At 44.6% G+C, this 23,628-nt stretch overlaps 1 protein-coding gene across 4 annotated transcripts in view; it reads right to left on the reverse strand.

Annotated features, from left to right (window-relative positions):
* ASTN2 (astrotactin 2) overlaps positions 1 to 23,628 on the reverse strand; it is a 987,199-nt gene that overhangs the window by 636,458 nt on the left and 327,113 nt on the right. For all 4 annotated transcript variants that reach the window (XM_007968251.3, XM_007968252.3, XM_007968250.3 and 1 more), the window contains one exon: positions 23,319 to 23,426. In XM_007968251.3, the coding sequence (XP_007966442.1) occupies positions 23,319 to 23,426 (108 nt within the window). The remainder of the gene's footprint in view (positions 1 to 23,318; positions 23,427 to 23,628) is intronic.

Below are 23,628 nucleotides of genomic sequence, written 5' to 3' on the forward strand. Positions count from 1 at the left end.
TTCGGCAGGGACTGTCCTGCTTCTCCACTCCACTCCTGGATATTGCTTGGTTCATTCCATCTAATCCTTTGCAATATCATCTCCTTCAGGGAATCTTCCCATTCCCTCTTCCTACTGTCCACCCTGCAGTCCAGGCACGGTTGTGAGACCCTCTTCTTCGTCCCACGATGCGCCACAAACTCCCATTATATTATTTACCACAACGGACTGTAAATCTCCGTTTTAATGTTACCATTTTTTTCCCAACAGGCTGTAGATTTCCCAGGGCCAGGAATTAGGCTGGATTCATCTTGTATTTCCAGCAATTACTGCAGGGTGAAAAATATATTATACACTCAATGCATGACTAATGAATGAATGAAGGGACAAATCACTCCTCCTCTCAGGAGTGACAAATTATGTCAACAACCACTGGGGGGTGCTCTTGGGTAACTCCAGCAATGGGCCTGGGGGAGCAGGCAGTGGAATTTCTCTGTTACCAACACCTCAGCAAAGCAGAGAAGGCAAAAGTGATACCAAACTGGAGAGATCCTTCTAGACTTCAGCAGGTGAGGCTGAGAACGGAACAAAGCCTGCCCTAGTGGATGAAAGACTAAAATGAAAGTCAGAGAAAATGGACTCGAGTCGATGGAACTGGTTAGCTCTGTGGTCTGGGGGAGTCACTCATCACTGAAGGGCAACAGTTCACTTGATTCACACAAGCCCAGGCGATGGCCATTATTATCCCCAGCCCTCACCTGCCGGGAATAGAAGGATGAATGAGCAAGACAGCGTTCTGTTCTATTGAGCAAAAAAAGAGACCTTAATAGTACAAGAATGGGGTTATCTGGGATTCTTATTCTAATTGCCAACATTTATTGCATATTTTCTATGTCAAACATGATTCCAAGCACTAGCAATACAGGTCTGAGCAAGTCGCTGTCCCTTGTTGCCTGTTCTCTAGAGGAGGAGGAGAAGGAGGAGGAATAGAGACACACAGGACTAATCACAATTTTAAGAAAGGAGCAAGGGCTTGATGACAAGAGATACAGGTAACATGCCACTACGGTGACATTTGGTCTGAGGGATCAGGGAAAGCTTCAGAAAGGTGGTGACATTTTTCCCAACCAGACCAGCGGGACATTTAGGTTTTATTAGACAGAGCTGGGTTGACATAGTACTCTAGGCTGATGGAACAGCCCAGCAGATACTAGCAGGCGAAGATGTGCAGGGTGTGTTTGTGGAAGTGTGAGCAGAAGACGGAATGGAAGTAAAGGCTAGAGAGGCGGATCTGGCTAATATTAACAGCAGGCAGGACGTGATGTCAGAACAGTGGAAGTGGCAATAGTGGGGGTGGAAGTGGCTGCAGCTACAGGGGCCACAGTAGCAGCTGCTTTGATGGTGCAGGGTGCCGAGAACCATACTCAGGGCTGTGTATATAATACCTCTTTCAATCCTCAATATCTATGTATCTATCTATATATTATATAAACACACACATATATGTATATGCATGCATGTGTAGATTTATGTATATGCATAGGAATGTCTATTTTACCAACATGTAGCTTTTATTTCCATTTCCTAAGTGAAGACCATGAGACACAGAGGGGTTAAATAACAGATCCAAGGTGAGTAAGCAGCAAAGCCGTGATCTACACCGAGGTCTGTACATTTCCAGAGGCAGTGCTTTTAAATGCTATGCTACACCTCACCCACTGTCAGGCTAAGAAGTTGAGAATTTATCATGAAGGCCAAGAGGGAGCCATCAAAGGTATCTGAGGGAATGACACAATCTAAGAAATGTTTTCACAAGATGACTCTAGGGCCACTCCTACCCCAATGTCCTTGGGTGATCCCTGCCCTCCTATTCTTAATGGAGCCCATTCTGGGGCAAGAAGGGGTGGACATGGTCCATTTGTAGCAGTCCCCAGATCTCCCAAAGGAGTCCAGGATGAGCCCAACCCCTCTGACAAATCCTCCAGCCTCCCCCAGCCCCAGGGAGTGATTTATCAGCGCAGCGTCAGCGCCTCTGCCCAGCAGCCTGGGATCCAAGGCTGGCGGCCCAGGCTGGGGTTTTTAATTAGCTGAGAGAGGGAAGAGTCGAGCCCTCTCAGATGGAAAGAAAGAGAGACACCAAGAAGGCTCATAAATCCTGAACCAAGGACCCATGGACTGGAGTCTGGCAGTGGTGGGCAGACGGAGGGGGAGGGGGAGGAGGAGGAGGGGACAGGCTGATTGTCTTTTTGGCAATTTCATGGTCTCCCTTGTTTTCTGGTCCAGACACTACAGGGAGGATGGGAATTCAGACTATGTTTCCCACAGGAACCCCTGGGGTACACCCTTTTCTAGTGTGACTTTGTGACCAGAAGTTAGGGAGCCTAATATTTAGCTCCATCTTTGCCATTAACCTTCTATATAATTTGAGGTGAAAGTTACAACTTAAAAGCTTTCAGGCTTTAGAGTTAGACACAAGCTTAATTCTCTTTTCCATGCTGCTTACTAAGACTGTGGCTCAGGAAAGCTGTTTTTCCTCTCTGTGCCTCAGTTTTCTCATCCATCAAGTCAGGATAAGATCTCATATTGCAGGGGCTAAATGAGACAGCACAGGTAAATTACCTGTGTGAAGAAGAGAGGCTCCTCCAGTCTCCTGAAGAAACCTTCAGCAGGCATCCCACCATTTAACTCCAGGGTCATTTCACATCACAAGAATCATACTGAAAGCCTGCTCCATAGGCCCTGGGGATACAGAGCTGAGTAAAGTAGTCTCTGCCCTTGCAGGCTTCACAGTCGGGTTGGAACAATGAGATGGGGAGTTAGAGAATGAGAAAGAGCTGCGATTGGGGGTAGCAGTGAATTCCATGCTGGCACAAAGGAAGGGCACCTGCTGAGCTTGGTGGAGTCCTGGTAAGCACACTGGAGTGGGGGACAGCTGAACTGGGTTTTAAAGAACAAGATGGCACTGTTGAGGGTAAAAAGTCAAGAGAAGATTATTCCAGACCGAGGGGACTGTGTGATTAGAATAAGATGGAGCAGAATGCCTGGTACGCTGTAGGTCTTCAAAATAATTTCTGTCGAATAAAGGAAGGAAAGAAGGAAAGAGAAAAAGAGGGAGGGATAGAAAAAGGGAGGGATTCATCTCATTGGAAGTTTGAGGGGCAGTGAGCTAGAGATGACACTGGCTAAGTGATTTGAACTTTATTATAATGACAAGGAGAAGTCATCAGAAGGTTTCAACAAAAAGTGATGTTGTCAGATGTGTGTGGTAGAAAGGTCACTCTAACTTTTGGAAGTTGGGATGAAGAGGACAAGAGTGGGGTGAAGGAGACCAGTTAGGAGGCTGTTACAATAATTTAGCTGAAAATGACACCAACTGGTCTAAGGCAGGGACAGCAGGCGTGGAGGAAGAGAACATCTGCTTTAATACAGGATATAGTCACAGACCCCAGCCACCTACTTGCCTCATGTGGTCCAGCCCCATCACCATGGCAACAGACTCTTTACCATCCCTGGCCATAGAGAGATAACAACTCTTACATCTGTTCCTGGAGGTCCTGCCTCTATTTTTTTTTTCTTTCTTTTTCTTCTTTTTTCCCCTTTGATTGTATCTGATCCAGCCTCACTGGGTAATTGAGTGTTTGAGAGTGAAAAATTATCTCAGCAGCTTGGCCCTTATCTTGACAGCGAAGCAGCACTTTTAATTTAATTTTGTTCAGAGACGCATGGGTAACAAATTTCACTAATCGTCCGGCTGTCGCCCTCCGCATGGTAACGAGCCGTTTGTTACCAGGCAGCCCAGCGTAAATACATGTGGGAGAGCAGGCAGGGAAGAGAGACAGAGGTCTGGAGGAAACAAGGGACAGACACAATCAATATGAGCCAGGCTTGGGCTCTGCCATCAGACGGAGAAACAGAGATGGAAGACCAACTGCATTAGCACAAAGAGAGGAGCTTTGGAGTCAGACTCAGTGGAGCTCCTGTCCTTGTTCTGTCTTCTATCTGGGTGAAATTCTGAGCAACTGAGTTAAACTTTCCTTATCTTAGGGTTCTTATCTGTGAGGTGAGGTGAGGATGTTCACAATCTCTACTTCTCTGGGTTGTTGTAAGAGTTAAATGAGGAGCTATAAAGTAAGTAAGCAATATCCTGGCCGAGTGCGGTAGCTCACGCCTGTAATCCCAGCATCTTGGGAGGCTGACAAGGGTGAATCACTTAAGCCCAGGAGTTCAAGACCAGCCTGGGGAACATGGCGAAAGCCCATCTCTACTTAAAATACAAAATTAGCAAGCCATGGTGGCGAGCACCTGTAATTCCAGCTACTTGGGAGGCTGAGGCAGGAGAATTGCTTGAACCTGGCAGATGGACGCTGCAGTGAGCTAAAATAGTGCCACTGCACTCCAGCCTGGGTGACAGAGTGAGACTCTGTCTAAACAGCAGCAGTAGCAGCAGCAACAACAACAACAACAAAACAAAAACAATATCCCTAAAAACAATGCCATGATATTCTTGAGGCTGCTAAGGACCTTAAAGAAAACAAAAAACAGGCCGGGCGCGGTGGCTCAAGCCTGTAATCCCAGCACTTTGGGAGGCCGAGACGAGATCAGGAGGTCAGGAGATAGAGATCATCTTGGCTAACATGGTGAAACCCCGTCTCTAATAAAAAATACAAAAAACTAGCTGGGCGATGTGGCGGGCGCCTGTAGTCCCAGCTACTTGGGAGGCTGAGGCAGGAGAATGGAGTGAACCCGGGAGGCGGAGCTTGCAGTGAGCTGAGATCCTGCCACTGCACTCCAGCCTGGGCGACAGAGCGAGACTCCGTCTCAGAAAAAAAAAAAAAAAAAGAAAACAAAAAACAAAAAAAAACCCTGGCCCTTCACCAAATGTTTGAATTTCTTTCAGAACATTCTCCCCAGGTTATTGTTCAAGTTTTGCTTGCATTCATCTAATGATGGGGAGCTCACTCACTATGAAACCAGGCAAGAACTCTGACTCTCAGAATTGTCTTGCTTATGCTGATCTGTAATATGCATCCTTCAGGTTCCAGCCCATATTAGCACAGCCCTGCCTTCTTGACTTCTGCAAAGAGTAAATGGACATCCTCTTTCCTAATGAGCTCCTCCCTTACACTTGTATATAGAAATAACATTGTTTCTCACCACGCCCAAGTCTTCTTGTATCCAGCTAAAAATATCCTGGAGAACATCAGAGCTAGGAAAGCCTTTATAAGTCATATGACACAACATTATACTTTATATATTAGGAAACTGAGGTCCAAAAAGAGAAAGAAAATTTTTAAAAATAGTTATTTTTTGAGCACCCATTATGTTTTCTCCTTGTTTCCAGTTTTCCACCATTATTTCATCAGGCACCTGTCTCTACATTTTTCTCCATTGAAAAGCCATCCTTGATTTATGACCTTTTGTATCCCAAAGTCCTTACTCCAGAGCACCTCAGCCATGGACATATGACTCACACTGCATTGTCTTACTTTGGTTAAAAAATAAAAACAAAAATACCGTGTTATTAGAAGCATCGAATTGAAGAATCAGGAAAGACATTACAGAACTGTAGTTTATTTAACCAGAGAAGAACTGAGGCCACAGAACTTAACTAATCTGATATTCTCTATTATTTATTGTGTCCTCTGTAGCTTGAAAATGGCTGGAGGGCAGAGACCGCTAGTCGTAGCCATCTATGCCTTCGTTCCTTAAGGCAATGATTCTCAACTATGGCTGCTCCTGGAGAGATTTTTTTTTATTTTAATTTTTTGAGATGGAGTCTTGCTAGCAGCCCAGTCTGGAGGGCCGTGGCACTGCAACCTCCACCTCCCAGGTTCAAGCGATTTTCCTGCCTTTGCCTCCCAAGTAGCTGGGATTACAGGTATAGGCCACCATGCCCGGCTAACTTTTGTATTTTTAGTAGAGACGAGGTTTCACCATGTTGGCCAGCCTGGTCTTGAACTCCTGACCTCAGACAATCCGCCCACCTCGGCCTCCCAAAGTGCTGAGATTACAGGTTTGAGCCACCGTGCCTGGCCATCAACTATGGCTGCTCCTGGAGAGCTTTCAAAAAGGCTAGTGCAGTGAATCACACCTGTAATCCCAGCACATCGAGAGGCCATGGCAGGAGGTTCACTTGAGTCCAGGAGTTTGAGACCAGCCTGGGAAACATAGTAAGATCCTACCTCTACAAATAATTAAAAATTAGCCAAGTGTAGTGTTCTGTGACTGTGGTCCCAGCTGCCTGGATGGGTGAGGAAGGAGGATTGCCTGAGGCTGGGAGGTCAAGGCTGGTGTGAGCTGTGATGGCACCACTGCACTCCAGCCTAAGTGACAGAATGAGACTCTGTCGAGAGAGTGAGAGAGAGAGAGAGAGAGAGACAGGCAGACCAGCATGCCCAGACTCCACATAAACATATTAAATCAAACTCTAGACTAAGGTCCAAAGTTAGGTATCTGTTATTTAAACCTAAGTGTATTTACTATGTAGATAGGGTTGGGAACCATGATGTAAGGGAAAAGAGCCCTTTACTCACAACATCATGCTTCAAGGACAGAGAAAAGGATATTTACTTTTGATTTTTCTTTCTCTTTTGTTTTTCACAATTAAGTAAAAGTGAGATACATTCATTCCTCCAGGGATTCCAAGACCAGATACGTAATGGCTTGAATAAATAATAAAAGGGATGAACACTGTTTTTCAAGATTTCAGGTCAATCTAATTGTATAACAGACAATTGAGAGCAGCTGCCCTAGTTATAGAAACACAGTCTTCTCCTATATAAGTTAAAGTCATCAGATCTAAGGCTACCAGCTGTTCATCTCTTAACCATCTTCTCCAGGACCTGTGCTAAGTGTGTTGCTTTTATTATTTCATTATGATCTTAAAACCACTCTTAGAAGAAGGAGCTACAAGAATGGCCATTACACAGCTGAGAAAATCGTGGGTTGGTTAGAGCGATCTCCCAAGGTTCACACTGCCAGGACACATAACTATGAGTGTCTGGCTCTGAAAACCACAAAGTAAACACTGCACATTAAACTACCTCCAGCAAATCCACCCACCTCAAATCCCTTTCAGGAACAGGCAGAGTATAAATAATAAACAGAAGGGTAAATACATGCATAATATATAACATTGTGATTCACCTACATATTTCTTTTTAAATGAGTTGATTTGTTTGTCCTTAAAAGTAATTATTGTGGTTAGTAAATTCTACCCTTCTTCAAAAACTCATGCTTCATTCACACTTATCTGGCTGTGTAATATTCTCTCAAGTGGATGCAACATCATTTACTTAGCCATCCTTCTATTGCTGGACATTTGGGCTCATTCTAATTTTTCAATATTACAGATTATGCTACAATGACTATATTTACGTTTAGCGCTTCAAGAAAAATGTACAGTGTCACAGAAAAAATATGGCAATATAATACTGAGTGAAAAAAATAGGTGTAAATGTGTGTGAAGATTATGGTTGCAAGGATAAGAAACAGTGTGCAGGAAATGAGGATGGGGAAAAAATGAAATGAGCTCTCGAAGGTTTTCATTTATTTCTATTTTTCTATGCCCCTTTAGTAGAATTATACATTATTTTACATTATTTTGGTTGAAGAAAAGGTAAAAACAATGAGCATATCACCACCAATAAGGTTGAAAGAGCTCAGGTCCACAGATATCCTTAGAGCAGAGAGATGAGCTTAGGGGTCAGTGGTCTTGACTTCTTCCACAGACAGAAGCCTAGGAAGGAGCTTCCTAAGGGCTGGAGCCATGTCTTGCTAACCCCTGACACCCTAGACAACCACACTGTTCCTAGAATCTACAATGTGTATTAAACAAACAAAAGCATAAAATTTCAGAGCTTTAAGAGGCCTCTGATGCAATTTATTCAAACATCACACCCAAATGTAATGGATAGAGAGCCAAGGGGACTTCCCCAAAGCTCTCCAGCATTTCCTCTCCCGAACCAGAGTAGAGGCCACTTTTTCTAAAATCTACTCCAATTAGAAAAGGCAGATGGCAAAGTTGCCCAAAGTTGGGAGCCGTGGAAGAAAAGTCCTTTGCCCGTGAAACACAGAATGGGTTTGACTGAGTGACTTGGGGTGCTGCACATTGTTATGCATGCTGAGTGCCCTGCATTGTTAGTTACAAATCTCCCCTGAATCCACTTGTCCTGCAGTCTCTCAGCTGTTCTCATGACAAATGCCCCCGGGCTGTGGCGTCTGTTTTCTTCACGTGGAGCACTAATTTTATGTGCACCAAAGATGTTGAGGGAAGGACATTTTCTGCCCAGAATCCATGAATAAGAAACACACTTTCAGCCCCTTCACTTCCCAGTCTACACCCTCTCCTACCCTAGTTTCCTACTGTCATGCCTTTATTTACCTCTATGTAGGAGGTGGAATTTTAAAACAGCCTCCAATAGTCCCACCCCCTGCACACTCTCTGTATATTCCCCTTAATGTGGGTGCCACTGTGACTATGACAGGCTATCACTCCATACTTAAGTTACATTATATGGTAAAGGTGAAAGGATTTTTCAAATGCACTAAAGGTCTCAAATAAGTTGACACTGAGTTCATCAGAAAGAAGTTCATCTTGGGTAGGTCCCGCTGAATTATGTGAGCCCTTAACAGAGAATAGGGCCTTGAAGGAGGAGAGTCAAAGTGTGATGGTCTCCTGCTGGCCTTGAATAAGCATGTTGTGAACCACCTACAGGGGAGGCATGCGGCAAGGGCTTCAGAGTAGCCTCTAAGATCCGAGAGTGGTCCCTGCTGACAGCTGGCAGGAAAACAGGCAAATCACTCATACAGCTACAAGGAAATGAATTCTGCCAAAAACCACATAGATTTGGAAGAAGATTCTGCATGTCAGTTGCAATGGCAGTCCATTGACCCCTTGACTTCAGCCTCTTACATGATAAAGAACCCAGTTATGCCATGACTGGACTTTCACCTACAAAACTGGGAGTTAACAAATGCATGTTCTTTGAAGCTACTATGTTTCTGTCAAGGGGTTACTCACAGAAAACTAATACATGATCACAGAGTGCTGACACACACACTCTCCCCTCCACTAGAACAATCCTGAGCTCAGATCTGGTTGGCAAATGTCCCCATCTGGATGGCCCCCAGGCACCTCAAAGGCCGCAGCTCCAAAATCCAGCTAGTCTCTTTCTCTCCTGAACACCTACCCCTCCTTCCTTGCCTGGCTGTGTGATTCTCCCAGTCCCTATGCCGGAAACCAATGCTCATTTTCAGCAATCTTCAGTGGCTCACCTTCTTGGAGCCAGTCAGTCATTGGGTTCCTCTAACTATATTTTTAACATGTTCCTGTATCCAAACCTTCCCATGCTCACCCAGAGTGCTCCCATTCTACCCCAATAGCCTCCTAACTAGTCTCCCTACCTTCAGTCTCGCTCCCTTCCAGATCTTCCTCTTCTGTAGAAAGTGTGATCTTCCTAAAACATAAATGAAATAATACACCCCTTCCTTCAACAGTAAATCCCTTCCCGGCCGAGGCAGGCAGATCACCTGGGGTCAGGAATTCAAGATCAGCCTGGCCAACATGGTGAAACCCCAACTCTACTAAAAATACAAAAAATTAGCCAGGCGTGGTGGTGCATGCCTGTGGTCCCAGCTACTCGGGAGGCTGAGGCACAAGAATCACTTGAACCTGAGAGGCAGAGGTTGCAGTGAGCTGAGGTTGCACTGCAAGAGGTTGCACTGCACTCTACCCTGGATGACAGAGTGAGACCTGTCTCAAAAAACAAAACAAAGCACACAAAAACCACCCTTTCTAGACTTGCCATTTCACGGAGGTTCAAGTGCAGGCTCTTTCCTGCTCACACGGACACGCCATTTTTTAGAGATTGGCCACCTCCCATCCATCTTTCAGGTATAAGTTGTAGTATTGGCTTCACAAAGGTACAGTTCATAAGTCTCCTGATTACATTAGTTCCTCTTCTCTTCTCATCAGAGGCAGTCCTTACAGTTTGGAATAATATATTCATTCATGAGTCTATTTGGGAAATACACTCTCCCTTCCCTTTTTCCTCTGGCATGAGTAGAAATTTCATAAGGAAATCCACCCTGTTGGTCTATTTCCCACCATATTCCTTGTCTTTAGCAAAGAGTCTCAGCAGAATTAGGTATTTAGTAAACATTAGTTGATTATGCAAATGAAAAAAAAATGAATGAACTTGGCATTCAAAGCCTTTCTCAATCTGGCTGAATTTATCCTTCCCAGACTTTTTCTTACTGTCTTTCTTCACATACCTTATATTCTAATAACACATGACACTGTTTAACCATGACAAAAACCCTGTGAGATAGGATTATAATTTCCATTTTTGAGAGGAGGAAATCCAGGCCTGGGAAGGTACATTCACTTGCCCAAAATCTCCCAAACTGAGAGTCAGGATTAAATAAGGTTATGCATGTAAGCATCTCACACAGCTGGTGACATACAGCGGGTGCCCATGACCAGTGGCATGGTCTCTTTATCTGGAAAAGAGTTTTTCAGGGGTAGGAGAACCCTGGCCGTCTCACAGGATTGGGAAGAAAGGGGATGACAGCGTGTTCTTACTTGGGGCGGAAAGCAAAGAGTCACAGTCTCTCATTCTAAGGAAAGGCGGGTGGGGGAATCCTGCTGAGCCTAGTTGAAAAACAAGAAAGCGAGAGAGACTGATTATTCCTTCTCGCTAGTGTGAGCAACTAAAACGACATGTTTGCTTTATCGCCTTTGGTCTCCCATTTGATTCCTGACAGCTATCTCCCTCCCTTCGATGGCGGGCTGTCAGGTGCTGAGCTGGCTGGCATTGCACAGGAAGAGGAGTACAGAGAACAATTTAAACAATATTTCAGGGACCATCATGGGCTGGAGGAGGATGTTTTTGTAGTTAGCTGGCTTTCTTTCTGCATTCAAGGAACCCTCATTTGCCAAGACTGCTCAATGTTTCTGTGGGTTTGGGTAGAAGTAGTCCAGAAGGGATCTTTAAGGGAAAAAAAAAAAAGCCAATGTCTACTTTCTTTAGGTTTGAAGGAAGCAAGAGAGACAGATAGGAGCTTTTTAAGCCCATAACAATTTCTGAATACATAATTTTCTCTCCTCTAATGTCGTTAAATAGGGCCAAATGCAGAGGTAGATCAAAGCTAGGCTTCTGTATTTTACTGCATTTTACTGTGCTTACAAGTAAAGGGAATCTAAACTCCCAGTTTCTCTGTCCATGAGAGTTTCTCTCTCCAGAAAGCCTGTATGAACTACCAGAACATTCTGGAGGAAGGAGTCCACTCCTACAGATCACCAACAGTTAAACATTTGGGCAAGAGTTATGATAAGCAAAATGAGCAAAAACCTACAAGGTTCTCCAAGGCGACAGTTCTGGGGGATTGTGACCATGAACAGTCTTTGGAGTCAACCGAAACCCAATTCAAGCCACAGCTATGTAACTTACTGTTAGGAAGATTAATGAATGTGCAATAGGCCTGACACAAAAGTGACCCTCAGTACATGGTTGCTATAAATAATTATTCCCCTGATAATTGTTATCGAAGTTCCAGGCTTGGGAAATGGGGGGACATACTCCATAGGGGCCCAAAGCCAGGACAGGAAATGGAATGTGCTGCTGGCTGATATATCAAGGAAGCTGGAGAGCGGTGGTTCTCAATGCTGGCTGGTATTAAATAATTAGAATAGGAAAAGGATTTCATACTTATACTAAGACTTTTAGCCAGACAGTCCCATTAAGTGGGTTGATTCTTGGAATTGGCATTTTAAAAAGTTATTCTGAGATTCATTCAGGCTAAAGAACTACACAGCCCTGACAGCTCTTCTTCCCACACAGCTGAGGCCACCTGCCCTGATTTAGGTCCTAGAACTCATGATTCTCTCAAGTAGGAAGCACCAGAGTGCCCAGCCTCCTATGCGGGCCCTAAATATTCAGCTTCTCCAGCTGACCTTATTGTCTTGTTTCTCAAAAGGAATCCTCTTCCTTGGGCCTTGGATGTTGTAGTTTGCTTTGTGCCTGGCCTCCACGCCCCCCAAAACCCTTCATCATCTAGTGCATCATCCTCGGGGAAGATTCTGGATTGCTTAGACAATTTCTAGAAAATGGTCTTTGAATCCTAGCCTGTGGCTAAGTTCTTACTTCTTACTGACAGTTCTCCCCAGTGGTGTGCTGGCAATTGTTTAACAATGGGCTCTCTGAGCAAGAGCAGGCAGCTCTTTTAAAATATTTTAAGTATTTTCCAGTTTCCATAGTATGAATCTTTCTCCTATGGCTGATTACAAGCTCCCAAAGTGGCATCACTCACAGCAGAGTTGGGAAGAGATGAGCACAATAGGCTCTCAAAAAACCAGGATGGGCTGGTCCCTGCACAGCACTAGAAGTCATCCTTGTCGTCTCTTTTCCTACCAGGCACCCTCTGTTGGTGGTGCCTCAGGAGGGCTGGTCCCACGGATGCTGCCTTTTGTCCTCCATACTGAACTAACTTTTCAGTGCCTGAGCTGGTTCTGACCACCACTATTTCTGATCCCAGCCCCTCCCAGGCTACCTTTCCCCACCATCCTGGGGGTTACAGAGCTGATACCAGGAAGTTCTCTGGGATATGATCAGGTTTCCTGTATCACAGGATATGGGGGATACACAGATATGGGTATCCTCTTCCTGTCTCTTTTTGAGTAGGTACCTTGTGTCAGGCACTGTCGTATGCACTTTACATGATTTATCTCATTCATCCTTATAATGACCTGACCACATTTTGAAAACAAATAGCTTAAATACAAATTCAAGCTTCCCTTAACTCATGACAGCCTCAGGAAAGTGAACCCTCTCAATTCTTAAGTTTCTTCATCTGTAAAATGGAGAGAAAAATAATCCCTTCTCTTGGTATTGTTTAGAATAATATGAAATGATGCATTTAGAGAGGACAGAACAGCACAGAGAGAATTCAATAAAACTAATACAGTTTCTTCTGTTCTTTTCCTCTATCTCCGTTCTTGTTGAACCTATTTCTATTATGGGCCCTAAAATGGTTTTATTGTGAACTCAGAGATGGTCAAATTCTGCCTTGCTGGTCTACAGACAGGAAACTGAGGCTCAAAGCCATGCTCAAAGCCTCCTAACCAAACAAGAGACACCTAGGATTAAAACTCAAGTCCTGGCTGGGCGCGGTGGCTCATGTCTGTAATCCCAGCACTTTGGGAAGCTGCGGCAGGCAGACCACGAGGTCATGAAATCGAGACTACCCTGGCTAACACGGTGAAACCCCATCTCTACTAAAAATACAAAAAATTAGCTGGGCGTGGTGGCATGCACCTGTAGTCCCAGCTACTCGGGAGGCTGAGGCAGGAGAATCACTTGAACCCGGGAGGTGGAGGTTGCAGTGAGCCGAGATGGTGCCATTGCATGCCAGCTTGGGCAACAAGAGCAAAACTCCATCTCAAAAACAAACAAACAAACAAAAACAAAACAAAACACTCAAGTCTTAGGACTTCCAGTGATTTCCTGAGATTCTCTTGCTTGGCTCTTCCTCCTCCTATCCCTCACCCAGCACTCTCTCCCCTGGCTTTCCACCCTGTCTTAACTTCCCACTGCTTTCCCTGTACCCACGTCCAGGCCCTGTAATAACCAGGTAAACCCACCCCATGATGGCGCTGATGCATTCACCTGTGGGTCCTCTAGCTAATCCTTTTTCTCGAGCCTCTAGTCATGTTGCGCTCAGTGGGAATCCCTGCAGGGTAGGGAGTAGCAGGCTGATCTGTCCCATATCTTGGACACGTTAACTCTCCTTAAAGCCTAGCCCTCTCTTCCAGGTTACTCTGGCTGCAATGATGTAGAGGCTGATAGAATCCTGATTGATCTGTCTTCAGTGTTTACTCTGTTCTGAGTAGCAGGTCCTGGGGGTATGCTCTGCAGGCTGGCAGAGAGCAGCCAGTAGATCTGCCCATGAGCAAGGCTACCTTTAGGCAAGAAGCAGAGGATGGTGAAGTGAAAAGCTGCATCACAATGTCCCCAAGGGGCTAGGCCTACAAAATTCACATTTTCAACAAAAATGTTTATTGTTTTCTTTTCATTTTTTTTTTTTTTTTTTTTTTCTGAGACAGGGTCTCACTCTGATGCCCAGTCTTCAGTGCAGAGGTGCAGCCACGGCTCACTGCAGCCTTGACCTCCAGAGCTCAAGCAATCCTCCAGCCTCAGCCTCCCGAGTAGCTGAAATTAAAGGCTCATGCCACTACATCTGGCTAATTTTTTTGTAGAGACGGGTTTTTGCCATGTTGCCCAGGCTGGTCTGGAACTCCCACGCTTAAGTAATCCACCCACCTTGGCCTCCCAAAGTACTGAGATTACAGAGTGAGCCACTGTGCCTGGCCACTATTGTTTTTCTATAAGGAAGATTAATTTGCAAGCCATTACATTAGAAAGAGGACCTGGAGGCTGTGTGGCTCAGGCACTGATGTGCTGTAACTGACTAGCAATGAAACAATCACATGGTGGGTGCACTTGGCTAAGCATTTCCTCAGCTTATGTTATCTCATTTAATCCTCATAACAAGCCCAAGGGAGAACAGAAGGACAACTACTACACTTATCCTCCTTTACCCAAGAGAAACTGAGCTCAGAGAACAAATATGTCTTGCCTGAGGTTCTGCAACGCTAGGAAATGGCAGAGCAAAAATCTGAACCCATGTCTACTGATGCCAATGCCTATGTTCAACCTAGAAGCCCTACTATTTTCTGGGTGTATTAGTGCAAATAATTTCAACCTGACAAAGTTGCGAAGATAAGAAGAGTACAAAGAATGTCCATCTATCTTTAGTCTAGCTTCACCTGTTGTTAACATTTTGCCCCGTTTGATTTGTCATTTGAGGAGACGACATTTTTAACCTTGAGGAAAACGCTTCCCTTCTCTGAGCCTTGGTTTCTATGTGCATAAAATGGAAGACTGAATGGATTACCCTTAGAGTGAAACAGAATGTTGTTGTCTGATGAGAAGGGACGGATAAAGGGATGAGGTAAGCCCTTGGTCAGTGGTCAAGGCATGGCTTCTGTCTCTTTCTCCAGCCTCATCTTTCATCATTCCTGCACATGAACTTGGTCTCTACTCAGTTCTGGCATCTCTCCTCCACCTCCTTCCTTCCCCAGCGTACCATGTACCATCCGCCCTCACACCTTGGCAGGTACTCTTCCGCAAACGCTCAGCTTTCACTTCATCCCATTTTCATTTCCTGGAGTCTCTGATCCATTTTGGGACTCATGGCTTATGTTTCATAACAGGAGGCTTCAGTTCCCAAAGGCCTCCTCTGCAGATATGGCTTGAACTTTTCCTCACCTATCCTTTTCCTCAAAGACAGGATTAAACTGTATGTGTGTGGAGGGGGGAGGAGGGGAGAATCATAAAGAAAAGTCATACATCCATACACCTTAGCACAAAGTTTTGCTTATGGATTGAGTGGTTCTTATTTATAGAAAATCCCAGCTTAGGAATTGTCAAATTAAAACAAGCAACTAAAACAAAGAAATAAGACAACCAGTAGCATTCATGCTCTGGTTCACTCTGCTGGAGAACTAAGCAGCAAAGCTTAGAGGAAAGTACGTGAGATTGGGGATCAGAAAATCTGGATTTCTATAACCGGCTGAGCAACCTGCAGATGAGAAAAGCGAGGTCCAGAGAGGAAGAGAGATGCACCCAAACTCACACAGCACAGAGCTGGGCTGGGAGGCTCATGCTGGGTGTTTGCACTGCTGAAATGATCCGGCAGCTATAATGGCTCTGTCTCCTCCTCAGCATTGTGCCCAGGGCTGGGCAAACCACCTGAACTTCTCATCTGGACCTTTAGCTGTACACTAGCTTATCCTGATTTGCAATGCTGCCCTGTGTGAGCTTGCACACTCTTTGCCTCTAGAGATTGTAACCACTGTGAGATTGGGTGCTGAGGCCCCATTTTCTCACTGCCCAGCAGCACGGTTAGTAGGGTCACTTATTCCACAAATACAGGCTAAACTACAATGGGGATCAGCCTTGATGACATATGATGTAAATATCCTTGTATGACAAAAGGAAAGTTGAGGCCCCAAGGGAGCACAGGCTTGCCAAGGTCACTAAACTAGTTAATGGTGAGGTATGGACTGGAGCACATATCTCCTGACTGTGAGTGCGACATTCTTTGCTCTATGGAGTACCATCTCCGATGAATATATGTTAAATTCTTCCCAGTAGTAACCTATTACATTAGCTAGTTTATTACTTAATACTGTAAAATGCCATCAGAATTGGAACACTTAATGATATACTGAAGGGTTATTTACTTGATCAAACATAGAATGCCTTGCATGACAAATAAACTCTTTTATTTATTTTTTGTTTGTGTTTTTCTTCCATTCTTTATTTTTATTTTTATTTCCATAGGTTATTGGGGTACAGGTGATATTTGGTTACATGAGTAAGTTCTTTAGTGGTGATTTCTGAGATTTTGGTTCATCCATCACCTGAGCAGTATACACTGTACCCTATTTGTAGTCTTTTATCCCTTGCTGACCTCCCACCCTTCCCCTCAAGTCCCCAAAGTCCATTGTATCCTTCTTATGCCTTTGCGTCCCCATAGCTTAGCTCCCATATATCAGTGAGAACATACGATGTTTGGTTTTCCATTCCTGTGATACTTCACTTAAAATAATAGTCTCCAGTCTCATCCAGGTTGCTGCAAATGCTGTTAATTCATTCCTTTTTATGGTTGAGTAGTATTCCATCACATATATATATATATATATGACAGTTTCTTTATCCACTCATTGATTGATGGGCAACAAATAGACTCTTTCAGACAGAATGATCATATATGATATGAGGTTAGACTGATTTTCACAGAGCATGGTGAAATTGTACGCATGCTTCCTGGACCAGACATACAGGTAAGGGTAACATACCAATGGTTTAAGGCAGGAGTCAGCTAAGGTTCATGGGTGAAATTTGAACTGGCACCTGTTTTTAAAAATAATGTTTATTAGAAAATATTTATGTCCATTCATCTATGTGTTGCCTATGGCAGGTTTCACAGACCAACAACAAAGTTGAGTAGGTCCAACAGGGACTGGAAGGCCTGCGAAGCTGAAATGTTTACTAATTGGCCACTTACAAAAAACGCTACTGACCCCTTATTTAGGAAATCCCACCAGACATACATATCTTAGTCTCTCTTCCTCTGTTTCTCAATCTCTTCGCCTCTTTTCTCCTTCCTTCCACTCTTCATATTGACGGCTACAGTTCTGTGCTTTGGGATGAGGTTCTAGCCGGATGTACCAGACACCCCTCCAAAATAGTCCCATTCTCCTTACGAAGACCCTAAAGCTTAGGAAAGACAAAGTACTACCAGACTATACCTTAAATCTCTTTCATAATGGATCCTATTGCTGAAAATGGGATTTGAGCTGATTTAGTTTGGAGCTCAGAATGTTTTGAAGTGAAAGAAAATATGAGAAGAAAGAACAAATATTTCTTGAGCATCTTTGGGTAAGACCCGGCACCATCTACTCCGTGCTGACTCTGTCAGGCAGATGTCAACAGCTCCATTTTATGCAAAGGGAAGCACCCACGGGTTAAAATCCATCCGGGGACACATGGAAGGGATGACAAGGTGAGGTCAGGACTCAAAGCCAGGTCTGGCTGAATCTAATGCCAGTCCTATTTCTCTCATCGGATATGCTAAGAGAGAGATCTATGTACAAAAACACTTGTTAGACATTTCCTCTCTCCTTCTGCTCCAAGCCCCGCTCCCCACTGCTAGCCCCCAGTGTAACCTTTTCTGCCATGCAGCCTTCTGGCCTGGTTACATTGTTCCCAGATGGCACACACAAAAGTCACACTCAAAGAACTCAGGCAGAGTGCGCTTTTCACCACCAATGCTTAGGCCCTCTTGCCACTGCTGGGCATGACTTTCCTGGTGTCCTTGAAGTGGAAAAATAGGGAAAGATAAGGCCTCAGCTCTGCTTACCAGGAGCAGGAAAAAGAAAGAAAGAGGAGAGCAGGCCCTTTTCAAGCAAGCAGGCATAAAACGAGATAAAACAAGAGGGGGCAGACAGAAAAGCAGCCTCCATCCTGAACACCTATAAGCCAGACACTGTGCAGGTGTTTCTTTCATCCATTCACTCGTCATTCATTCTTTCATTCAAAATATTCACCCAGTGCCTACTGGGAGCCCATCCCCCTGTGCTTGGTGTTGAGGATAAAACTGGACACAAATGACAACGTGTCTATCCTCGTGAAGTTTCCAGTTCAGTGGAGGACACAAATAGTACTCAGGGAGCATATCAGTAAATGTAAAATTATAGTGGCAACCAAGTCTACAAAGCGGGTACATCACAGCATCTGGTATGGAATGAGACACGGAAATTAACTCAGGTACGGACAGCTTTGCAGAAAATATGCCATTTAAGTGGAGGTTTCACGTGACGGGGGGCAGGTGAATGAGTCAAATGGCAGGGAAGAGCATTCCAGGAGACAAAAGTTGTGAAGGCTGTGGCAGGACAGATGCAGGAGTGCTGGGGAAGAGGTCCTGGGGGAGAGGTGGGGTGTGGAGAGATGGAGCAGACAGAGCCCTGGGGAGAGAGGCAGGGCAAGACCACTCAGGACTGCAGGTGGAGTAGGGAGTTTCCATTTCATCCTGAAAGCAAAAGGAAAGCATTGAAAGCTTCTAAGAGCGGAAACAACATGATCCATATTTACATGTGTAAAGACGATCACTCTGGCTACATGATTGAGAACGGGCTGGAACACAGCAAGGGAGACGGTAGAGGGGACTCTTAGCAGTTTTAAAGCAAAGGATGCAGGTGGCAGGGACTAGAATGGCAGCAGTGGAGAAGGGGAGAGTTTGTTGGCAGAAGTTGAAGTTATAAAGAAGATACTCATTATTTTAATCTTCACAATGACCCTGTGAGGGAGATGGAGTGACTGCATTTTAAAGATGGGAATTTGAGAATACTGGTCCATGTCCCATGGATGAAAAGAGGCAGAGCCATGTCTGAGATTTAGGCAACTTCCCAGCCTCAACTCTTTCAGGAAAGCCTCCCATATTTAGCTGCAGTTTATCGTGTCTTTCTTCTCCCAAAGCTGGGATAATCTGAAACACTCAGTTCAATAACTTTGTCTTCCAAAATCTTCTAACATCTGAAACAGTCTGAACGGCAGTGCAGGGTCTCTAAGAATAATTTCACCATGCTGATCGAGTTGCTTTTGAGCATTCCTCTTAAATCTCTACTTAGAGATTGAAAAAGTGAGACTCAGAGATCAGCAGGGACTCGGCCAAGGTCACACAAAAACGTTGTGGCAAAGCCAGGACTGAAAATCACTGTTTCTGTCACACACAGACGGCCCCAAAGACTCAACTTCCTTCTGAGTACTTCAAAATGGTAAAGTTGAATGTCTTTATCAAAGCCCACATGCTCCGAGATTTGGGAAACACAGCTCAGCTCCTACTTTGCAGATAGACCTGAAATGGTTATAGTGAATTCATAGGGAGTCCCAGAGGCTATTAGATGACCATTCTCAACTAGCACAAGGAACTGCCTTTCCTGGTACTTTTATCTCTTTCTTCCCTCACCTCCTTGCACTTCATCATCTCTTCTGTGTCACAGCTGGGCAGGCTCACACACCCCTAGGCAGAACGCAGGGAACTGCTGAGTTAGCCTTTGCTAAAGAGGAGCTGAAATGGTGATGGCAGAGGAACAGGAGAGGACTGGGATGTTACAGGTCCAGGCAGGCCTGGGGGTGTAGGGAAGAAAGAACCCATCAGAATAGCCAAAGGGGACAACAGAACCATTCTAGTGTCACAGTTAGACCCTAAAGGAGAGAAACAGGAAAGAGGAGTGGCACTGGACATGGGGGAGGTAAACAGGGTGCAAAGGAAGCTGGAGCTGGAAGCCAGGTACATCCCAATAACGGGAGATTCTCAGAAATATGCACCATGTCCCATTCACATACAAGTAAGAAGAGATCTCAGAGATCAAATTGAATTGGCTCTCACTCGTCCACTCTCCCATGTTTCAGATTAAAAAACAGATCTGGATAACAAAAGAGACTTTACTAAGGTCACACAGCGAGTTGGTAGCAGATCTGAGACTCCCTTCCTGTCCCCACAGTAAATCCTTCTCAGCAAATTCACTCTGCCACAACTTCTCTCCCTCCCTACCTCTACCTGAATGCTTCACAGATATCAAGTAATTTTAATCTTTAGAACAACTCTCTATGCTTTAATATTAATATCCTCATTTTACAACCTAGGGAATTGATGCACAGAGACGTTAAGTTCCATGATTAATATGGCATTGCCAGTAAGTGAGGGGGCTGGGATTTGAACCCACATAACCTACCACCAGAATCTATGCTTTTAGTACTATGCTCTGTGTCAGGCCTCTGAGCCCAAGCTAAGCCATCATATCCCCAGTGACCTACACGTATACATCCAGATGGCCTGAAGCAACTGAAGATCCACAGAAGTGAAAATAGCCTTAACTGATGACATTCCACCATTGTGATTTGTTTCTGCCCCACCCTAACTGATCAATGTACTTTGTAATCTCCCTCACCCTTAAGAAGGTTCTTTGTAATTCTCCCCACCCTTGAGAACGTACTTTGTGAGATCCACTCCCTGCCCCCAAAACATTGCTCTTAACTCCACTGCCTATCCCGAAACCTACAAGAACTAATGATAATCTACCACCCTTTGCTGACTCCTTTTTCGGACTCAGCCTGCCTGCACCCAGGTGAAATAAACAGCCATGTTGCTCACACAAAGCCTGTTTGGTGATCTCTTCACACGACACGTGAAACACTCTGTTGCTCTTATGTCACCCAGGGCTCCTGGACCTCCTTTGGCTCACCTCTGTCCTGTGCATTTTTCCCATTAAGTCAGTGAGTGCTGAAGGCACCCTTACTCCTGCCCAAAGTATATGAAAGAGAAACAATGGATCACAGCCCTTTCATGAGGAATTCTGGTACTTGCAGACTGGGACATTGGGTTCTAAGTTCATTTGCCTAGAACAAAGATGTTGCAGAACCAAATTCACTCTCTGTATTCAACAACAAAAAATTGTGGCAGCTGCGGCAGCAACAGCAAAAACCTAACGACATCAAACACAGTATTAAGAATGCTCTCCCTGTGATCCTGCAAAAAGGGTAGGGTAATTTATGCTCACTGAATCTGAGCATTCAATTCCTTCCATATTCTCTCAATTCCCCTCCTTATTGTCTCCTTTTCTCTTAGCATTTATCACCATCTAATAGATTTGTATTTTGATATAATACAAACCCCACAAGACTAGGAATTTTAAATTGTTGCTTGGTTTGTGTCCCCAGTGCCTAGATGAGTAGCAGGCATGTAGTTGGTGCAGAACAAATATTTGTGGTATGTATGAAAGGGAGAAAGAAAGTGAGGGAGGGAGGGAGGAAGGCAGGCAAAGGAGAAAGGAGGGGAGGGGAGGGAAGGGGAGAGAAGAGGAGAGCACAGGAGAGGAGAGGAGAGGAAAAAAGGAGGGAGGGAAGAAGGGAGGGAGAGAGGAAAGAAAGAATGAAGGGATGGAAGGAGAGAGAAAGAAAGGAGGCGCTGGGTTAAATCCTTCATCTTGGGGCCTGTAGCTTGCTTTAGCTTTTCTAAGTTGAACACCAATTTATGGGGGGCATGCTCAGTGATAGATGTTTTTCCAATTATCTATAAATAGCCCAGGCCTGCTGAGGGGACCCATTGACTTCCCCAGCCCTAATTCTGGCTGCTGGATTGTGTGAGGGAGAAGACCAGTCAAGAATCATCAATCGTCAACTTCTAAATCTCCAATGCAGATTCCAGGAAGCTGAGGATTGCTTCTTGGTTTTCTGGCTAAGATCAAGTGGAGAAAGCTGAGGAATGGGAAGGAGTGAGAGGCAGATTCCGTTTTTTCCAGTGGCTACCAAGGCTGCAAACCCTTCCCATGTAACATGTCAATGGTAACACTCCTCCCACGTGGGGCTTTTCAGCGAAAGATGCCAGAGGTGAGGAGGTAGGAAAAACAACAATGAGAACTGAACTGACATTAATAATGTCTGACTTATTCCGCTCTTAGCATACACTAGGCACCATGATACATTTTTTACATAGCTTAACCAAAATTCATCCACAGCCCCATGAGGCAGTTACAAGGTCCATACTGTAGATGAAAAACTGAGGCATACAGAAGGTAAATAACTTGCCTACGAGCAAAAGGAGCACACAGAAGCTATGGGGATCTGTACTCTTGCAATGTCCACTGTGCATGGATAGAATGCATGCAGAATGGTTTGTGAGAAAGCTTCCTCCTCCTCCTTCTCCCTGCCCCAGCTACTTCTCAGCCCACTTCTTTGTGGAGGTAGGAGAGGAGGGCCAGGTACCCTGCCACATGACCTGTGTCACAGGACCTTCTTTTCAGTGGGTGGTTAAAGCCCATGCATGGATCTGCCCTTTATCACTGGCATAGAATCAATGTTTGCACCCCAGGAGGGTCTATTCCAAGAATGCAGTCTCAGACTGGCTGCTCTCTTGTCCTTACGGACAATCCAAGATGAGGAATTACATTCACAGGCAATTGCCTGAAATATGCTATGTTTTCCCTTCAGAGCACGTTGAATAATCAGAGAATGATGGATCTTGGCCACAGGTTTCAGACCTTTGTGGAGTCCTGCTTCAGCATTTCGCCATTCCCCTACATTGAGTGACACTGTGAGAAATAATTATGCACCAATACTGAATTTTATCTGTTGAAGAAACCATCTAGAAAGTCACATGGTATCTTCTTCATACATACCAAGTAGAGGACTTTATCTCTGGTCTGGTAAGTAAAATTTCCTGAACAAATGGTTGATTCTTTCCCATTAACCCTATACATTTTATTTCTGAGTATGTTTCCCTTTACACTTTGGCTGCCAGGAATTTCTTACTTAAATTGCCAGCCTCTTCTAAGAACTACAAAACAGTATGGCAGGAATTATTCTGCATCAACCCAACCTGGGTTTGAATAATTTTCCTTACTCTTATTTTCATATTAATATGATTAGTTATTTCATTTCCTGTTTTGAAGTTTTAAAAATCTGCATAAACTAAAAAAAATCCACAATATTTTTTGAGGAATAAGGTAGGATAGAAAGCAAATTAAGAATAAGTCGAGAAAATGATATACTGAAGGTCACCAGTATAGCCAGGGGAGCAGATACTAAGCTCAGTTTTAACCAGATTGGGACCAGGTTAGAGGAGATTTAGGATTTGCTAGGGAACACAAAATTTGATTTCCAGGATTTCCTTCTACAAACTCTGGTTCCAGAACCTTCCAAGGACACTATTACCTTTGCTGCGGCGGCGACTGCGGTACTGCTCCGTGTAGAACGTCAGCTGCGTTTCATCGTCTGCCTCAGAGCCCGACGTCCCCTTGGCTCTCCCAAAGCTGATTCCCCCTGTGAGGAAGCACAATCTATCAGTCAGCCTTTCAGGCCTCCAGAAGTTTGTGAGATTCCTCAACCATCCCAGAGATCAGCAACCCCATCCCCAGACATCTCTGTAAATCCCAAGCCACCCAGGAGTCAGTATGATGAATGGAAGGAGTTCATGCTCTGCAGTGAAGCAGATCTTGGGTCCAAGCATGGCTCAGCAGCTTCT

Source organism: Chlorocebus sabaeus, chromosome 12 (genome assembly GCF_047675955.1).
Source record: "Chlorocebus sabaeus isolate Y175 chromosome 12, mChlSab1.0.hap1, whole genome shotgun sequence".
NCBI classification, from domain to species: domain Eukaryota; kingdom Metazoa; phylum Chordata; class Mammalia; order Primates; family Cercopithecidae; genus Chlorocebus; species Chlorocebus sabaeus.